The 20,393-nt window shown below is 34.9% G+C and overlaps 1 protein-coding gene across 8 annotated transcripts in view; it reads left to right on the forward strand.

Annotated features, from left to right (window-relative positions):
- The window catches only part of CFAP47 (cilia and flagella associated protein 47), a 302,084-nt gene that overhangs the window by 245,690 nt on the left and 36,001 nt on the right, over positions 1–20,393 (forward strand). For 7 of the 8 annotated variants that reach the window (XM_083823100.1, XM_083823104.1, XM_083823102.1 and 4 more), the window contains 3 exons: positions 12,608–12,767; positions 13,420–13,514; positions 15,362–15,523. In XM_083823100.1, coding sequence (XP_083679226.1) covers positions 12,608–12,767; positions 13,420–13,514; positions 15,362–15,523 — 417 coding nt within the window. Of the gene's footprint in view, positions 1–12,607; positions 12,768–13,419; positions 13,515–15,361; positions 15,524–20,393 lie in introns of those variants that run through there. The other variant, XR_014579256.1, reaches the window with a different exon arrangement.

Consider the following 20,393-nt stretch of genomic DNA (forward strand, 5'->3'; position numbering starts at 1 on the left):
ACAGGTTAGAAATTAGGAGAAAATTATTCTGAGAAAGAATGGTTAGGCATTGGAACAGATTGCTCAGGGAGGTGGTGGAGTCCCCATCCCTGGGTGTGTTTAAGGAAAGGTTTGACGTGGTGCATAGGGACATGGTTAAGGGGGTGATACTAGTGGAAGTGTGATGTTTGGGCTAGACGATCTTGGAGGTCTTTTCCAACCTTAATGATTATATGATTCTCCAAGGGATTTTTTCCCCTGTATACATTTTTATAAATTGAATTCTGAAACCTTGTTTTCAGAGTGATAATGATTTTTTTTTTCCTTTTTCAATTCCATTATGCCCCAAGAAATATGAACTCATAGACAACATTAAGAAGAAAAGATAGCTTGGTTTAAGTACCAAGTTCTCTATTGTTGTTATTGTTAATGCATCATATGCTGTTTCTGTGAAAAGCTCATAATACATCTAAAACTGAATAACTAGACAGAACTGTTCGGCAGGTTATAATTTTATTATGTGTAACATATAAAATGCAGTAGAGTGAAGATGAAATGTTTATTTTGCTGAGAGAAAATACTCAAAATTGGGAAACAAAGCTTTTCCTGTAGAGAGAAGTAACACAAGAGAGATAGAGGAATGAAGACTGGAGGATATTCTGTGAAGGTATCAACTCCTAGCCAAAATGCATCATTTGCACTGCAGCAATATTCTGGCTAACCTTTTAATATTTCCCTTATATGAACAGAGAAATTCAATCTACAATGCTATTGAATAGCAGAAAAGTTTCAATTCAAGGGACAACTTTTAGAGTAGTTCATGTAAGAGCTGTACCCACAGCTCCAGAAACTACTGTTCTGTCTAAGGATTACATGTGAAAAAGTGTGTAATATAGAATTGTCATAGAATCATAGAATATCCCAAGATAGAAGACACTCCAAGGATCATCAAGTTCAACTCCAGGCTCCACACAGTAATACCTAAAACTAAACCATATGCCTATGAGTGTTGCCCAAATGTTTCTTGAACTCTGGCAGGCTTGGTGCCCTCTAGACCCTTCAACAATTTTGTAGCCCTCCTCTGAATGCTCCCTAATAGTTTTATGTCCTTCTTAAATCTTGGTGCCCAAAATTGCACACAGAACTTGAGGTGTGGCTGCACCAGCACAGAGTAGAGTGGGATGATCTCTTCCCTCAATTGGCTAGCAGTGCTGTGCTTGATACACTCCAGGATATGTTTGGCCCTTTTGGCTGCCAGGATACTCATATTCAACTTGCCATCAACCAGAACCCTCATATCCCTTTCTGTGGCACTGCTCTCTAGCTTCTCATCCCCTAGTCTGTACAGATAGGGTAGCCCCATCCCAGGTGCAGAATCTGGCACTTGCTCTTGTTAAATTTCATAGTTGGTGATTGCCCAGCCCTCTAATTTGTCAAGATCTTTCTGTATGGCCTCTCTTCCCTTGAGGGAGTCAACATCTCCTCCTAATTTATCGTCATTTGCAAACTTAGTATACATTCAAGTCCTACTTCCAGGTCATTTATAAAAAACATTAAAGAGAACTGTCCCTAAAATGGAGCCTTGGGGAACTCCACTAGTTACTGCCAGCCTGATGTAATCCTCTTTACTACAACCCTTTGAGCCTGATCCATTAGCCAATTGTTCACCCATTGTTTTATGTATTTGTCTAGCTCTACGCTGGACATTTTGTTTAGAAGGATACAGTATCAGAAGCTTTATTGAAATCCAAAAAGATCACATCAACTGGCTTTGCTTAGTCAACTAGGTGGGTAATACGGCATAAAAGGAAATTAAGGTAGTTAAGCAGGACTTTCCCTTTGTGAACCCATGCTGACTGTGACCAATGACTGCACTGTCTTTCAAGTTTTCAATAACTTCCAGAATAATCTTCTCCATAATTTTACCAGTCACTGAAGACTGGACAGGCTTGTAACTACCAGGGTCCTCTTTCTTACCCTTCTTGAAAACTGGAACATTTGCCAGCTTCCAGTCAACTGGGACCTCTCCAGCTTCCCAAGACTGTTGAAAAACAATTTGGAAAGGTTTTGCAATGATATCAACCAGCTCTTTGAGTATTCTGAGATGAATCCCATCAGGCCCCATAGACTTATATGCATCCAGCTGGAGCAGCGAATCCCCCACAAGCTTGGAGTTGGCTGGGAGCTTATTGTTCCTGCAGCCACAGCCCTCCAATTCAGGGCTCTGAAGTTTACTTTTTACCTCTATAAACTTAAAATATCCTAATACAAACCTGACTGCTAAACAATTGTTATCATAACTAAAATGAGCTTATACCAAGACAAATCTCAATTAAATCCTGAGACGCTATCTTGTAAGGTCACTAAAAAAACCTTTTAATAGTAATGGCAAGAAATCATATTTACTGGGCTACAGAAGCCTTCCCTCCAGAAAAAAAAACAATATTCCTAGTATGGGAAGTATTTAGCTAAGAAGTACATTCTCCCTCCATGCAAATTCTAAATTCTGTACCATGTCATAGGTTATGTGATTCACAGAACTATTATTTGATGGCATAATTCAAATTAGTGGGCAAAAGTTACTTTTCATGAGGGATTCTTAACAACTTTGACTATTTTCTTGAGTACTAAGAAACCAAAAAAACATCATAGTGCTCAGCTCTGCCTTATTACAAAAACCTGTGAACCTTGAATGATGAAGAGTATAAGTATTGAGACTATGAAAATTTATAACTCAAGAAATATATATATGTGACTCACAGAAGAGAGTAATAGCTAAACTAGCTGTTTCAAAGGTTATAAACTATGTCAAGGAAACAACTTTTGAAAAGGCAAAAGTGCTGAATAATCACTGTATCCCATTCACATGAAAGAGTCAGTTGGAGACTTATATCTGTTTCTAGTTACCATCTACTATATGAAGTGTGATACATCTTCTGGCAACTTGTAAAAAACAGTACAATTTTTGGTTGAATATAAAAAGTAGAAGGATGTAACATCACCAGCGTCATTGCCAATTTTACACCTCTTTGCACATTTTGATTAAAATCTGCCATAGCTTCAGAACTTGACTCTGCTTTCAGAGATAGGACTAAGAGATGCATATATCCAAATTTAAAATGAAAGTAAAAATATATCTGTCAAAAATAATCAGATATTTGACAAGTCAAAAATTCAGTTATACCTAACAAGCAATTACAATTTTCTTTCAGCCATGAACTCAAGACATTTTTTGTATGTGTTTAGGTCTAGAAGAAGATTAAGGAAACAGGAAGCTGTCATACTCTTAATTTACTTACCTAGTACTTTATCTTAGGGTAACTTGAATTTTCTTTAAGAAAGAAAGGATAAAGTTTGGTGATTTTTTTGTGTCTGAGCACTAAAAAAAAAAAACACACTTGTTTAAAAAGCACATGACATTGCCTTTTCTTGCAGTTTATTGCATTTTTAAAATACTTGTGTGGTTATTTATTTACTTATTTATTTGTTAGTTTGGTTGGTTGGTTGGTTGGTTTGGTTTGGTTTTGGTTAAGATTTTAGGTAGGATACTAAATGCTTGTAGACCATATTTGTCTTATGCACAATAGAGTGAATTCACTTCAGTAAAGGAGGAGAGGGGTTGAGTGGGACATAGTTTTCCCATTAACATAGTAGGGTGGAACATGACAGATCCTGTTTCTAAAATATATGACTATCTACCTCTCTACTCACCCTAGCAGTCCCTCCCTATCCACACTGTGGTTTTGATTCTTCTTGTATTCCGTTATTTATCAATTCATATCTTTTGAGAATGTCAGAAATACTTAACTGTGTGAAGAAATAAGATGAAAACTTAGTTCAGGTAGGGCTGAATGACCTTATACAAACTGAGTTTATACTTACCTTTTTTGAGGTGTCACAAATTGTATAATTCGGAAAAAAAGACATATTTATACATCTTTTGCAGTGCTGATGTGGAAGAGACTTGCATTTTCTTTTCCTTTGGCTAAAAAGTATGCCTTCTGCTTTGTGCAACTTTGGATCTAGGACAATATTATGCTGCAGACCTTTAGATTTTGGATACCTCAATGATCCCACAAAATTTTATCTTTAATTTTTATTCTTCTCTCCTTACTCTTATCTATTTGGCATTCCCCTTGCCAAGTGTCTTCTGTACTTCTATATAAAGCAGTCTGGTAGTCTCCACTGTTCTCTACCGTATCATATCGTATACCAAATCATTTTGGAAGTTACTGTCTATGCCTGTCACCTTTTTTCTGGTCACTCAGTTGTTTTGTTTCTTTCTTTTTCCAGTCTTATTGCTCACTTTTCCCTGTCTTTGCAATCATCTTCCTATTCTCACCTGTGACTTTTGTATTGTTCTGGGCTGCTGTTCAGCCTTGCTTTCTTGCTGTTCTTGGCTCCTGCCATTCAGATGTGTCTTTCCTAATATGCTTGCTGACTGAATTTCAGAAAAGGGAACACAAAGTCCACTGCTCTCAGAGTGTTTCAGCTGGACACTTTGAGTCCAACACCTCTGAAAGGAAACTGCAAAGATATCCCAGGCTACCAAGACAAATGCATAAGATGACAGCAGAAATGGAAAATAGTATTGAATGTATCGTGTATATGAATGCCAGGCAATTACTTTTTTTTATTATTTTTTTTTATTTTTAAGATTTGACAGCTCTGTAACACCTACCCAAAGTCAAAGTTGAAGCTACCAGAGTTTAGGAGATAAGTGGTAAATCCTGTGCTAAGCCACAATTTATGATGTTATTTAATTTCTGTATTACTACAAAACCATTCTTATACCTAAGTGGATAATCCAATCTGATATGGAAGTGAGTGAGACTTTCTTCTGAAATATACTAAGCAGTATATTAATATTAAGCAGTAGTCTTATACCGGGGATTTTAAAAATTATCATGCACTTTTTCTCAATAGGAGTGTGTGGTCTTCATGGTTTTCATGATCTTTGTTATATGTATTTTTCAGTTTTCTCAGAGTTAAATATTTTAAGTTTAATTTTTCTTGTTTTGGTTACACTGATGAAGTGAATTGCTGTGCTTAGAACCAGTTTTTCCCTTGACATGCTTAACCCTTGTAAGATTAAGTGCTACCGCACATCTATGATAGGTATTTCTGTCAAAATAATGGTGGCTTTTTTTTTTTTTTTTTTGCCACAATTGCACTATCGACTATTAGTTAGAAAAAGATAATTTTATAAATGAAAGAAGACAAGAAGACTTTATGGTTTTCCTTTTAGAGAGGCTTTGTTTAAATGCAAAATAAATTGCATTAAACGAAACAACATATTTAATTACTAAGCCCTGTTCTCAATCCATTTATTTTAATCTAAATAGCAAATGTTTAACTTGTATCTATTATTTAGTACCAGAAAGAAATCATTCTAAATTAAATCTCTTAATGAAATAAGCCAGAAAGATTCTGCCAGAAGTGTACAAAATTGTATTAACACAAGAATCATAAAATGGCAAAAAGCTTATAAGCATACTGTATCTAATACGCTTTATTGTGTGCTTATGATAGTGATGATGTGAAGCCTTTCAGTTAAAGACTCAAACATCCATTCTTTCACTTGTGCCTTTTATTTCTTAAAGCAACTTTTCAAGTTTTAACCAGTCATTTGTGAAATTGCTTATTAGCATCTGAGTTGCATATTCATGGCTTAACTTTTTCAACTAAGGAACTCAGTAACTCAGGGGGATCTTATCAATGTTTATAATTATCTGAAGGGAGGGTGCAAACCAGGCAGAACCAGGCCCTTTTCAGTGGTGCACAGTGACAGGATAAGAGGCAATGGGCACAAACTGGAACACAGAAGATGCCTCCTGAACATCAGGAAACACTTCCTTACTATAAATGTGACAGAACTGGCACAGAGAGGCTGTGGAATCTCCCTCCTTGGAGATCTTCAAAAGCTGCCTGGGCAGGGTCCTGTGCAACCTTCTCTCAGTGGCCCTACCTCAGCAAGTGAGTTGGACCACATCTGCCAGAGATCCTTCCAACTTCAACCATTCAGTAATTCACTGAAGCTTTCAGATGCGGGTCAAAGGACAACTCTAACCTTTGGTGGAAGAATCCATAATTCATGAAGCAGAAAGTCCTCCTAAAAATAAATTCACCGTGGACAATCTATGAAAGGAATCTCTCTTTCATCCCACCTACCTAAATAAACTGTAGTGAGGGAAGAAAAATGCAATATATATATAACATATATATATAATTGTATAAATACTGATCAAGTGATTCATTGAGAAAATGTCTATATTTGGCTTAGCAAGCAAGAATGTATTATATGTATTCTGAAAAGCAAAAACAAGCCTGAGTATAGTGATCTACCATGAACACAGAATTATAGTATCGGACTAGGTGGTAAAGGACCTCTTGAGATTATCTCATCCAACCCCTCCCTTGCTACAGCAGGGTCAGCCAAAGCAGGTTTTTCAGGATGATATCCAGTCAGATTTTGAGTATCTCCACAGATGGAGGTTGTTGACTGATGGCTGTTGATCCGGAAAATTGTATTCTTATTTACTCATTGAGACTTACTAATTATAATACTAATGTATGAAAATGAACACAGATTGCTGCATTCCCACATTTTGCTAATTAGAACCCATAACAAAGGGCTATGATCATGTTTTACTGAAACGGAATCAAAACTTCAAGCAGCCTCATAGGAAGGACTGAAAAAAAAAAAGATGCAAACAAAAATGAATCCACCCTTAGTAACAGTTGAGGCAGAAGTGCTGTCTGTACTTTATTCAACTCTTGGAATTTAGCACTGAACCACTTTTGGCAGAGTTGTTTAAAAAAAAATAAAAATAAAAAAGACCTTAGTCTTCATATGTGAGCCAGGCTTTTATTTCTTCTAGCAGGTGAAAATAAATGAAGAATACATACACATGATTTTTTAATGTATTTCTGATGCTTGCTGGAGTGTTGGCAATATCTGACTCTCTACTGCCTGATATCAATCCTCCTTTTCTGGATGAGTTCCTTTAGAAAGAATTAAAAATCCTTCCCCAGCAGCAGCTATTGTCTGCGAATATTGTGGCGGCCACCCTTTCCATATCCTGAGGATAGTGTTAGAAAACAGACCTGATTATACTGAACTAACATTTTTATGACCAGTGTTAATTTTAGCAGGGCCATCTGTGGTTTTAACTGAAGTTATTCTATGCTAATTTTTATGGAGAAACTATTAAGATTAAAAAAAAAAAAAAGACAAAGGACCCCTCTTAAATGTTTTCCCATCAGACTCCAGCAAGACATAGAGAGCTCTTCCTCATCTCTTGCCTTTTTCAATTAGGAAACTGAACTGAGGGCTGCTGTTCTGGGTACAATCAGTGGGAATTACTCTGAGATGCTACAGACTTAACAGTAATGCATCAAGGAAGCAGACCTTTCAACACCTAGAAATTTTATGATCAAAGTTCCCTACTAATATGAAAAGTACATGGCTTGAACTAAGATGAAGATAAATGAGAGGATGATGATTCTTTTCAAAGATACTGTAGGATATTTTGCTCATTGTCATCACAGTTTTATCAGTGTGGCCCTGGATGCTTGCTCTTAAACATTTTCCTAAGTTACTGTAGAGGCAACAAATGAATTTTTACCCATCTGTAATCCTTCCAAATAAAATCTCAGCTATAGAGATCCAATGCATTACTTCAATTAACTAGCTCTCACAGTGATATTCTTTTTAGGGCTGACATGGAAATTACAGAACTCAACGAGAGTGCAGTGCCCCCGTAGAAGTAAAGCAGAGAATATGAAATGCACTCATTTTGATTTAATTCTGTAATCCAGTTTTGAATTCTAGTCTCAAGTTTCAAAGGATGAGGAGTCCAAAGATTCCTTTACAGAATCATTGTTCTCTACTTTCCTTTGGAGAGGCTAGAGGCAAGGCTTAAAATACAGGCTACCTCATAAAGAAATGAGGGAGGAGACAGATCTCCACGTGCTTCTCCATAAGGCAGTTGACTCCAGTTGTGATCCTTTGGTTTGAATGAGGTGGCTTCAGCCCATAAAGGGTCAGCTGTGCGTTTGCTGATAACTATCACTGCTTCCTTGTGTTTTTTGTATAGTGAAATGGAAGCAGGGTGTTATCAAAATCTGGCCTAAAGCTTTATACCGAATGTGATGCAGCTTTATTCAAAAAAAGTGCCTTGCTGTGAAGTTCTTACAGAGAGTTTGTGGAACAACTTGGTCATGCTGATTTATGCTAAAATTGCCCACATAAATATTATTGTCTGTTGTGCCAGGAGTTGCTGGTTCACATTCTCTAAATGGGAATGAGAAAAGAGAAGCATGAAGCAATATGTGGTTTTTGCAATTAGGCCTATTTCATGTGTCTTTTTAACTATGCAAAATCATAAGGAAATAAATCTTTACTAGCAGTTAATGATCAGTTGGTTAGTTGACAGCTGCAGGCAAGTCCAGTGATATAAAAATTACTGTCATTATGAACAGCTTCTAATAGGAAGAATGTTTATTAAAAATGTGAACACATTCTGTTTCAACAGTTATATTAAAATTTGTCTTTTTGTGATGTTTAATAACCAATTTTCTGCGAGAATGACCCAGAATGATATCATGGACTCTGTATTAAAATTTACTGTTAAAAAAGCCCTATGTCCTGTAACAGGCATAATTAAGCTGCTGTTTAAACAGCATGTGCAATGCATATATAATGTAACAAAATATTAGTTTACAGTCTGCTCTATTTGTCATGTGTTAAAACAGTTGCAAATGGTATTAATGACGGTATTTTAAGTTGCAAATCATCCCTAGTACATTATTCTAGCAAAACACTATAGACAAAAATTAGCTCGAACAGCTCTTGGATATTTTGCAATTAATAAAATGTTGATATAGCAGCAATTTTTTTGTTAGCAACTTGTATGCACCATGGTAGAGTGCACAGAGAGGAAATACTTCCTTGGTAACCCTAGCGGAATACATGAGCTCCACAGACAAATAGGATGAACTTGGTTTGTCAAGTTGATTTCTACTAAAATTATACACATATATTTTATTGTCTTCTGTGTGTAGTATTGCTGGCACAGTGTTCCTTAAAAAGCTGGAATGGTGTTTTCCTTCATACATAGCAAAAGGTAGGGGAAGTGTTTTTACAGAACACAAAGTGGTTTTGTGGCAAGTAAAAGCTGCTCTTGTACTTCTGAGGCAATGGAGACGTTTCTTCCTCTGTACCTTCCAGCCTTTTAACAACTTGAAGGTCACCCAGCCATGATGACTAGAAGGAGAAAGAGAAAAAATACCTAAGGAGGAAATGATACAAATCACAGTTGCCCAGTGCTGCAATGGAATAGATGTGTGTGTATTACTATATATAACTCTCTCTCTATGTAAATACACAACCATGTGATGTGTAAAGATACCATTAGGGAATTAGAGATATCTGTGGTGGGAATGTTTAGGAGACTGACTAAATAGGTCACTTTTGAAACAAAACCTTACTGAATTTGTTTAGTAAAAACAATTTTCAAGCTAAAGAGCAATTCTTGCACACTGTTAGCCATTATTACCACGTGTATGAAAGTGTTATTCTTTAATAATCATATCCTAAATAAGTGTACAATGTTCTGAAGCTGATGCTGTATAGTTAGCATTGATGGATTCGGTCCTTGATGTTCATCATGGAGGTTAAAGTGATCAGGCTTGAGAGAAAAACTTTGATGAAAGAATTAAGAACTGAATTCGGATGTTTGTCTTTCTTTTCCATCTTTCCTTGGTCATTATGGCTGCTGTGCACTTCTTGCCTCCTCCCCCTCCAAAGGGCAGTCTCAACAGCTCCCCATGGTGTTTGTTTGGATTTTGGTTTTGCCAGTCATCCCTCCTGTGTATTCCGCAAGGTGTCCTGCCTGTTTGCAGTCCCTTCTGCTTACCTTGTGCTTCATCTTTAAACTTCTGTTACCCAAATGCCTCCTACATGCAGGTACATACCTTTGTTCCTTTTTTGGTCACATTGCTCACAAACGTATTTACAACGCTTCCATACAACGCTTCCACGTTGTGTTTGGATTTGCCATAATGGTGTTACAAAGTGCGTACGTACTGTTGTTGATAATACTACTTCGGTATGTATATATTTGGATTCAAGGCAAGCTAATTATATCCTGAAGAATAAGCTTCTAATGTAGAATGGAGTAGAATAGAATTTTATAGAATTTTAATATAGTGGAAATTTATAGATATTACAGGCCTCTGCCTTAGCTACAGCAGAGTAGGCCCAAAGTTCAGCAAATCACAGTAGAAAGCTGTCTTGTTTCTCATGGAAGGAGAACTATCAGAGCTATAGCTGACATCTGTTTTAAAGGCATGGGTCAGAAGTTTTTGGAAGTAAGCCAACAATGTGTATGGTCAGTTTAGTTATTTAAGATATTGGATTGACAGGTATGTTGGTAATCTTTCTAAAGGTAAAACTCTTTGGCCACACTATTGTCAACAGTATGTGTATATTCTTCATCTTTTAAATCCTGTGTGTGTATATATATATATATACTTGTGTATATATATATATACACATATATACTCGATTTGTAATACATCAACTAAGGACATTAAGATCTAAGAAAATATCATTAATCTTTATTAAATGAAAAAAATATTTTTTTTTCATCTAGATATTAGCAATTTAAAATGATATTTAATGATAATATTTTCAAGTTGTTTCAAGATAAGAGACTTTTCAAGTAGTTTTTTCAAAAACAAATCGCTCATACTATGATGGATTTATACAAATGCACAGAAATTATGCAGTTACTATTGCAGTGCAGTTATTTAATTTCCATTACTACATGATGAGCCTTTACAATACAGAAATCCACATGTTTAGATAAGAATTTCTTACTATTAGTAGAATGCATAGTCACGTGAAGCACTGGTCTGTATTTGAGGTCTTGAGGCATTGTTAATGAAAGAGGCAGAAATCCTGCAGGTGGAATGGTTTGTCTTTAAATAATCCTGACCTTCCTAATTTGATTGATTTTCCAATCTTAATTTAGTTAGTTCATTTTAATTTATTAGAGTTTCTAGCTAAAAACATTACAGCTACAGGACCATATTGACTCCAGTTGGTTTATATGCTGTAGAAAGTACCTAGATAACACAGTACAAGATAATTCTTCATAAAGGTAATTATCTGGTAATTATTTGATTTTTTTTGGTAATTTTGGTAATTTTTTGGTATTTTTTTGGTAATTATTTGATTTTTTTTTTTTTTTTTTTGCTTCTGGCCATTCCTATCTGTCATCATTTTAGTCTGTCTCCCTAAAAGTCTACCAAACTTCAATGCATCCAGCTCTTTTTTTCATATTTTGTCCTTCCCAAGACTGCGTTACATTTTTCTTACTGCTCACTTTGCTATAGCTCTCAGCACTGAGGTCTTCACCCTCCAGCCACTTAGCCTTTGGAAGGTGAACATTTGGAGCATGAGATAAAAGTTTCCCTGCTGACATTTTTTGAGCACCTAGCAGTCTTTTGTTATCACAAGAAGCAATTACAGGGAGTGCACTGCTTCTCCCATGCATTCTAACTTTAGCAGACTCAGTCGTTCTCAGGGAATGATGCACATGTACCTACCTATATGAGCACATATGCATTGTAGTAGGCATGAAAAATTACCACAAAAATGTAGAGCATAATGTAAAAGCAGTTAGTTAGAACTAGGAGGTTTTTCTGCAGGTAGAATTAAAGCTGAAACCCTAACCCAGAGACATCAGTTCTACCAAATTTCAATAATTATTTTAAAAGCTTGAAAGCAGATAGACTGTATGACTTGTTTGTTCTAATTTATACATTTTTTTTTTTTCTATAACTTCATTGCTGGAACTTAACCTGAGATAGATATTCTGACACGTGCCACACAGGCAACCTGTTGGAAAAAGGCCCTTAATTATGGAATGTGTCAGGTCACCTTCACTGCAGACAGGATAGATTGTTACTATTTTTTTTTAAGCAAAGTCAATCACATGAAAAATAGTACAGAAAAGACGTGGCTTCTATAATGGTAGTATAAGTTCTTTAAAATGTATTTCAGTTATGTTACAAACATAAACAATTGTTTTTGGATTCATCTTTTCTTATGCAATATTATTCTCATATGTTGCAACCCACCAATGTAATGGGATTACACATGGTCTCTGAATATTATATATGGGAAGCTCACTTTATCTTGCTTGCTTTGTTTTGAGCCTTCAGAGTCTCTTTGGGTCTCTTTTCAAAGCTTTATCAGTAAGTAAAAGTGTAAAAGGGCTTTTGGTTTCATGTTGCTTTGCCAAACAAGATTATATTTTTTATTTTTTTTTTTAATTCCAAGCAACAATTTTTGTCAACTCCTCTCTTTAGGACATGGAATCAAGGAATCAAGAAACACCTTATTACAGGAGGACTGACCTCAGCTGGTAGTGTAAGATAAGATTTGACTGTAGCAAGAGCAGGATAAAATGCAATTTGTTGTCACAGGGAGAATAATACACTATGCTAAAATGTTAAATGGTGTATCAAAAAGAAAAAAAAAAGTAAATATGAATAAAATGTTTTAAATAATTTTCAAAATTTCTGAGGTACGATAACAATCTCTTCTGTCTTACAGGAATTCAATTAGCTCCAAAAGAAAAACTGGACATCCCAGTGTTATTCATGCCAGATACAATGAAAATGTATGAGGCTGCGGTGGTAATTAATGTAATGAGGGAAAATGGTGAAAACTGGCCTTATGAGGATTCTGCTGAATTAAGTAAAGACTTAAAGAGGTAATTTATTCTAATAGGAAAAATATGTAGTTGCAGATACTCAATCTTATCATCATTTTCCCCTTCAGATATCTGTGTGTGGCTCCCAAGGGGAAGCAAGTGTCTGATTTTTGAGGGCAATAGATATCCAACATGAGCTTTTAATGTACCCTGCAAAGTATGTACTTTACAAAATGCAAAGTACTATCTGCCAGTGCAGTTTTAGATATTGAGCAAATGAAAGTTGTTAGATACTTCTAATTTTGGGGTTAATAATTGCTCTCCTGTGGGTATGTTTTTGTAATGCACAAACTACATAAACTTTGCTTCAGTGTAAATAAGCGTGACATAAGTGTAAAGCGTGAGTGTAAAGCGTGACATAAGAGAGAGCAAATCAGGCCAAACGTTCTTGTATCCTGACATAAAGGTATTCAAAGACACTAAAATAAGTGGATGTCAGTTATGGCTTTTATGATTTGCTTGGATCTTATTTCATATATTTTTTTAGATATGTTTAGCATTAAAGCATACAATAAAATGGAGTTTCACATTTCCAGTAACTCTTAACTCTATATTGTTTTAGACAAAAAAAATCTCAATACTATCATAATGTTAGTATCATAATGACACTCTACCTGTTTTCCATGATACTGTTCACTTATTCTCCAAATAGTTTTACTGTGTCAGAGGATGGGGGTATTCAGGGAATACTCTGGACCTATCCAGTTCATGGAATACCTGAAGCACCACAGCAGAAATTAGTGCCAGGTAGGTAATTATTGAAAAACTTGAACAGGAAGTTCAAGAAAAATAAAATAGTTATTTGTGTTCTCACCTGCTTGATCATGAGAATTTGTTCTAATACTCTATCACATTCTTAAAAAAGATAAAATCACATATTAAAAATAAAATCCCCTTCCCAGCCTACAAAGTAAATCTAGACCTTCTGTTTCATTCTCGTTATGGATAAAAGAAGCCGGGAGCAGTTGGAAACTTCATGGCTTGTGCCCTTCAGTGTCCCAGTTAATGCTAAATTAGAGAACCGTAAATAAATCAAATGAAAGACTTACATAAGTGTAGATTTCTACTTACATACCCAAAATACCCTTCCAGACAATTTAATTGTTAGATGTCCATTGTGTTGCTCAGCCTTGAATTTCACTGTAACCAAAACAAGAATATAGGTTGGTGTAAATAGCAGTAAGTTTTCCACTCGCTCCTGAGAAGTAAACTTGCATTAAAAAAGGACTGACAAATTCATAGGACTTTTATTGTTGCTTATTTTGTGTATAGTACATGTTTATAGATTTGTTAAAGATATTTTTAAAGGTGAGATATCACCCCAGAATAGTGAAACATAGAAATTGTGAACAGTTTTTTAAAGCTAAAAGCTTGATAAAACTACAACATACGGACAGTTTTATACCAACTTATTTTTGATAGTAATAATAATTAAACAAGCTCCAGAACTACAAGTTGTAGCTAAATAAACAGGGTTCAGGAGTAAGGCATCTTTTGCTCTTTTTAAAAAAAAATACTGAATATAATTATTTACCAAGAGTTGTGTCTGAATTATTTATCATAAAATCTTGATATGAAGTTCAGAATTAATTTTTAAAGAATCATTGGATATAATTCTGCTGATTGTTTTAGATAAGGGATCAAATTACTAGTTCTGAGCATTTCTTCCTTACTTAAAAATGTGTGACAATGAGTCATTACTTACTGCCTTGTAGGCAGAAAAAAAAAATAATCTAGCTTTTTAATAATATAAAAATAATTATGCAGTTTTCAGAGCCATAATTCTGATGAAAATGGTATTTAGACCTTGAAACTGAAAAGTATGTAACTACCTCTTCTTTTTCATGTTGATTTCAATACCTCTGGAAAATTCTTTTTTTCTGGAAAATATTTTATTTTTTTCCTTCAGCTCTTGAATCTAGTTTTCTCCTCTTTCTGTGCCAATAAGAATTGAAAGAACCATAAACAATGACCACAAAAATAAGCCTTATAAAATCTAGTATAAAAAATCTAGCTAAAGTCCAACTATCTTCTAATGAAAAAGGACAAATTTTGTAATAAGCAAATTAAAAGCATTAATAGAATCGAAAAAAAGGTCTGTCATGCTTCAAAGAGAAAGATGCTTTTTATTTTGTCACAGTTCTTTAAAAGCTGAAATTTGAACAGTATTCTTACTTGGTAAGAAACCAAGTAGTAAGTTAATACTGTTTCATTTAACTTTTAAATTCCTTCTCTCTTTTATTCTTTTTTGTTTTCCTTTCAGTCTTCTTTTCTCATTGCTATATATCAAACTATATCATAGCATATATTTGCAAATGAACTAAAATGAAGATACATTTTATTATTACAAAAAAAAGAGCAAAATTTGCAAGTGCTGTTATGAACTAACCATAGGAACAGATTTTTGTTTGCTTAGAAATATTTCCTACTATTTCACCTAAAAAATGAACAACAAAACTTTGAGAAAACTGTATTTTAGTTGCCTCACTCATTTCTGGAATTCCATCATTCTCCAAGCACATGTCACTTCTAATTATTCTGTTAAAAAAAAGATTCCGACGCTTTACAAATAATGGATTCTTTCTTTTCTGTAGCTGTTGTAAGTTGTCAAGCCAATCAGAGAGTAGAAAAAAGAGTAGAAGTGCTGCTAACTGGTGCAGTTCCTGGTGCAACTGCTATGCCTGCCACAAGAAATTCTGCATTGATCAATAGACATAAGCCAGCCAATATCCAAGAAGAAGTTCAAGTCACTGATGGTAAGAATAAATAGCTTGGATATCACACTTTTTTTAATAACATTGCACATACAGTAAGTACTTAATGTAACTCTGCTATGACAACAGATGGGAATTAGAAAAATCTTTCTCTCAGACCATATTTCTACCATGTGGCAAATATAGGACATTCATATAACAGTATGTCTGTGGAGTTACAGGCACCTTTGAACCTTTCTTTTATGTGTGTCTTGGATGTGAGGCTTGCACACATACCATCCCTCCTTTAAAAGAGTATAGTCTGCACAAAGTGTAAAGGTAGCAAAAACATGTCTGTGTAAGCATTGCAAGGCACTGTTTATCTTCAGGTTGTCCCTATTTGTGAGATGCATTCCCACCAGAAGGCCAATATCTGCAGCAAAATGGATTTAAGAAAGAGGCCTTGTTCTAAGGAAGCAATAAAGCTGTGTAAAAGAAAGCTTCCACTTACTGTTAATCAGCTGATGACACAGTAAAAATCAATTCCTTCAGAGACACACCACCTTTTCGTATCATACCTCTTTGAAAGAGAATGGTACAACGTATAAGAAAAGAATACTTGTTAAGCTTCATGTATATTTCTGTTCATAGGCATGTGTTAACAGTCATACTACAAGTTATTAATTGCTACATTATACTTTCACTAATTATCGTACCTTTGAAGTTAAACTTAAATTTGTTTTTAGGTACAAAGTCATCCTACTTTTTAAGAAAAGTGTTATTTTAGTATTACAGCATGTGACATGAGATATAGCTGCAAATGATGGTAAGGGATTTCACCCATGCTCAACTTTCTCAAGATTATAATGCACTGTAACATGGTAAAAAATGAGTACAGAAGTTACTATGATTGTAGTTCATTGACTTTCAGGTTGAAAGACTGATAGACTTGGCTTTTTTGTCTATCTATGCCATTGGAGTCAGCATCAGAGTCTGGTTCAATAGACACTTTACAGGAATACCATGTTGCAATAGATTCCTTGCCAAAGAACTGTGAAAAAGTGAAAATCTGTTAAATTGAAATCAAGATGTATTACATCCTTCCTATAAGGATAATTTTCATCCAGCCATAGCTCCACCCCTGTACACTTAGCACTCTGGTCTTCTCTCTTCAATCACTGTCCAGATCTTTAAACAGATTTTTTTTTTTGAATATTTTTAAAACAGAAGGGAATCTGAAATTGAACTGCAGTCACAACCTTACACATAGTATACTTACTCATTACTTAATCATTGTAATTGCTTATTTAAACTTTATAATTACCCATATCCCAGTACCAAGGATAGGTTATTGTCTGGGCATATTATTGTCTTACATTCCCATATTACAAAGTGATAGTGATCGATCCAGTAAAATAAAAAGATGTGAAGGTCTCCACACACATTCTTGCCTCTTTGGAGAATCGTAAATATTATTAATATAATTTTGTTTGGCATTGTGAGAACAGTGATATATCAAAATACATCACCATATTTTTTACTGTAGAGTAGCAAGGCTTAAATCTTCATTAACTTGTTACAAGTGAGTAGGCGATCTTAAACATAACTGAGCTATTTCCCTCCAAAATGGTGGCCTCTGTATTGACAAGAATAACATATATTCAGCAAGTTGAGACAGCATTTTGAAAGACTTGCAGATTCATGATGTGTAGTGCTTGTTTTATTCATGCGAAAATATTTCATATTTATAAGACTGGCTCCTGTGCATACTGCAAGACATTGATTTGGGATATCATTGCATCTTTTCAAGCAAGAAGTCTGGTAATGAAATGGTAGACAACATAGGTAGTAAGATCATTTATAATGCTGGTGCTTTTCAATGACATATTAATGTCATATTGCTGAATGAATCTGATGCCTATTAGGAATCAGATTTAATGGTACTATCTGAGCTTTCTGCAGTCTACCAGTAATAATATAAACAAAAGCGTAAACTCTAAGATAGCAGGCTGGCAAGCTGTTTTTCATTTTTTCGTTTTTTTCAAAGAATGATTCATCAGATAGTATGTGTGATGTGTAGTAAGCAGATTTTATATCCAAGGATAAATGATGATAATTACTGGCAGATCAGATTTAAACAGCTACTACCACAATTTAAAGTATTTAAATTGTTTTGACAAGTATAAATTGTTGGGAAGTAAAAAATCTTCAAGCATGTCCTTTGTGTTAAAGGAATTCAATTTCATCCATTCCAGATGATATCATTTGAAATATAAAATTACTACAATTTCTTATGACAGAAGGGGATGATCTAAATACCATATAGCTAAAATGACATGACTTGTTCAGAAGTAAGCAATGCTCCAGAGATCAAATAACTTAAAGACAATGTTTTAGGCATATCAACTATAATATGTCCCCTTTAAAAATAATTTTCAATTATATGTACTCTATATGTATTTTTCAGCTGTTTTCTTAAATATGTCTCTAATTATATTATTTTTGGTAAACCTAATTTAAGACATTAATTCATCCAGACAAGAGTGGAGGTTCTTATTTGTACTCTAATAAAATACCTTTTTTTATTCACCTTAAACATTAAATAGGGGGGAAAAATGATGCATTTTCCATAGTCTTGTAAGAAAAGCATCAAACAATATCAAGCAAGTTATCCATTATAGATATTGACTGGAATTCAGATGTTTCTAGGCAACCAAACTTCAGTATGTTGAGAGCATGTGGAGTATACAGAGTATCTTCTGACTGAAGAAAAACACTGATCAGTCCTGTCTCTGCGTTTGTAATAGTCCTTTGTAACCTACCCCTTTCACCTACTTCAGTTTATCACATAAGGCAGCCAGTGTAGAGTGTTTATAATTAACTTCCCTGTTTTTTTATTAACTCATAGTTCCTCTCACAGCTTAACGTCTGGTCTTAGTTCCTTGCTCCTGGGTTCTTATTTCTAGGAAAAATTTCAAGCGAGTTAATTCTGGAGGGTGGTGGTGGGGGGGCTGGAACAGTACTGTCCAGGTTGAAGATAGCACAGCTATAAGTTTTTTATGTTATGTGCAAGTTTTGCTGCTAGGTTGACCTCTAAACAGATGAACAGTTCAATTGCACCTTGTGGTCAAATAACATTTTCCAGATATACTAATCTATAATGTACATTGGCATATGTTACCTAAAGTGTACCCTTTGTTTCACCATCTAAGAAAACAGCAAAAATAGAAATATATATGTGTGTATTCTCTACCGTTTAATAGACTGCTATTACAGTCTAACATCCAATCAGATATAACAGATCTAACATCCAAAAATTTCTGAAGTATTGAAACTCATCAAAATTTACAGAAATCCTCTATTTTCTTTAACTTTATTAATAAAGTTATTTGAGACGGGAACAACACCTACAAACATGTTAAAAGCTATTCCCCACTCTAGCAAGATTTCATGTTGGCCAGTGATATGGATTCCACTAAATGCCAGTTTAATGTGATGGATCTGGATCAGGAAGCTCACCTGTAAGAAATAAGTTCAACAAAATTCGATAAGATCGAAGAAGTATTATCAGCATAAGGTAGAAAATGCCAGCATAGGTGGAGAGAAAATATAGACTTACTCTCTCTCATTGAGGCATTTTAATTTAATTACTGATAAAGTTTGGAGGTAAATACGGAAAGCAACATGAAGAAGATAATAATAATGAAGATAGCTCTCTATATAACTTAAGCCATCTCTCTATTGTTGTAATCATTATGGAATTATTTCTGAAATGGTGTTTGAGGATGAGAGAATTATGGTTTTATAAATGAGATTGTAGACTTTTGTTGTTGTTTTTTCTCTCTGTGATAAGTAGAAGAAAGAACAACAAAATGTTTGTTTTGTATTAGCAGATAGGTGAAAGCTGTTAGTAATGGCAAAATGAAAATGTTGATGAGAGGGTGAACCACCAGCTGGTAGGAAGAGACACTCTATTATGGTTTACCTTATTACTAAGGGTGACAACTCCTACAGGAAAATAGGGAATTATCTGAAGTCTAAGAATAGTGCATAAGAGTAGAAACGGAAGCCTAGAGAGATTATTTTGTGAGCTATATAATTTTTGTTTACATCTGGCGTTTGCTTCTTTATCTATGAGTGAAACATGGGAGAGATTTGATGCATTATTTCTCTTCCTGAAGAAAAAGTCTAAGTTCACCAACTTAAATTTCAGTGGGTCAATGTTAGCTGTCAATATGCAAAATATAGTAAGTACTATATAGGATTTCTTCAGTGAAAATTAAATATGTGGAGGAATTAATAGATCTAGTGGATGCTTACAGTTTTAATGGAATATGAACTACCTGGATGATCAAGCAATCCCTTTCTGTTAATTACTGTTGGATTGTAAAGCAGGAGAGTTTAAATGCACATTTGTGTTTAGGAAGGTTGGATTTTTAAATGGCCCATTTTTGTACATTAGTAACAAAAATCATAGAATACTATGATTATAGAATCATAGAATCATTTAGGTTGTAAAACGCCTCTAAGATCATCAAGTCCAACCTTTAATTTAGCACTGCCAAGTCTACCACTAAACCATGTCCCTCAGCACCTCATCTACACATCTTTTAAATACCTCCACAGATCGTGCCTCAGCCATGTCCTTGGACAGCCTGTTCCAATGCTTCACAACCCTTTCAGTGAAGAGTCTTTTCCCGATAACCCAAGCTAAACCTCCCCTGGAGCAACGTGAGGCCATTTCCCCTTGTTCTATCACTCGTTGCTTGGGAAAATAGACCGACCCCCATCTTGCTATAACTTCCTTTGAGGCAGATGTAAAGAGCGATCAGGTCTCCCTTAAGACTCCATTCCTCTAGGCTAAATAACCTCATTTTCCTCAGCCACTCTTCATAAGACTTGCCCTCTAGACCCTTCACCAGCTTTGCTGCCC

Source organism: Anser anser (assembly GCF_964211835.1).
Source record: "Anser anser genome assembly, chromosome: 1".
NCBI classification, from domain to species: Eukaryota; Metazoa; Chordata; class Aves; order Anseriformes; family Anatidae; genus Anser; species Anser anser.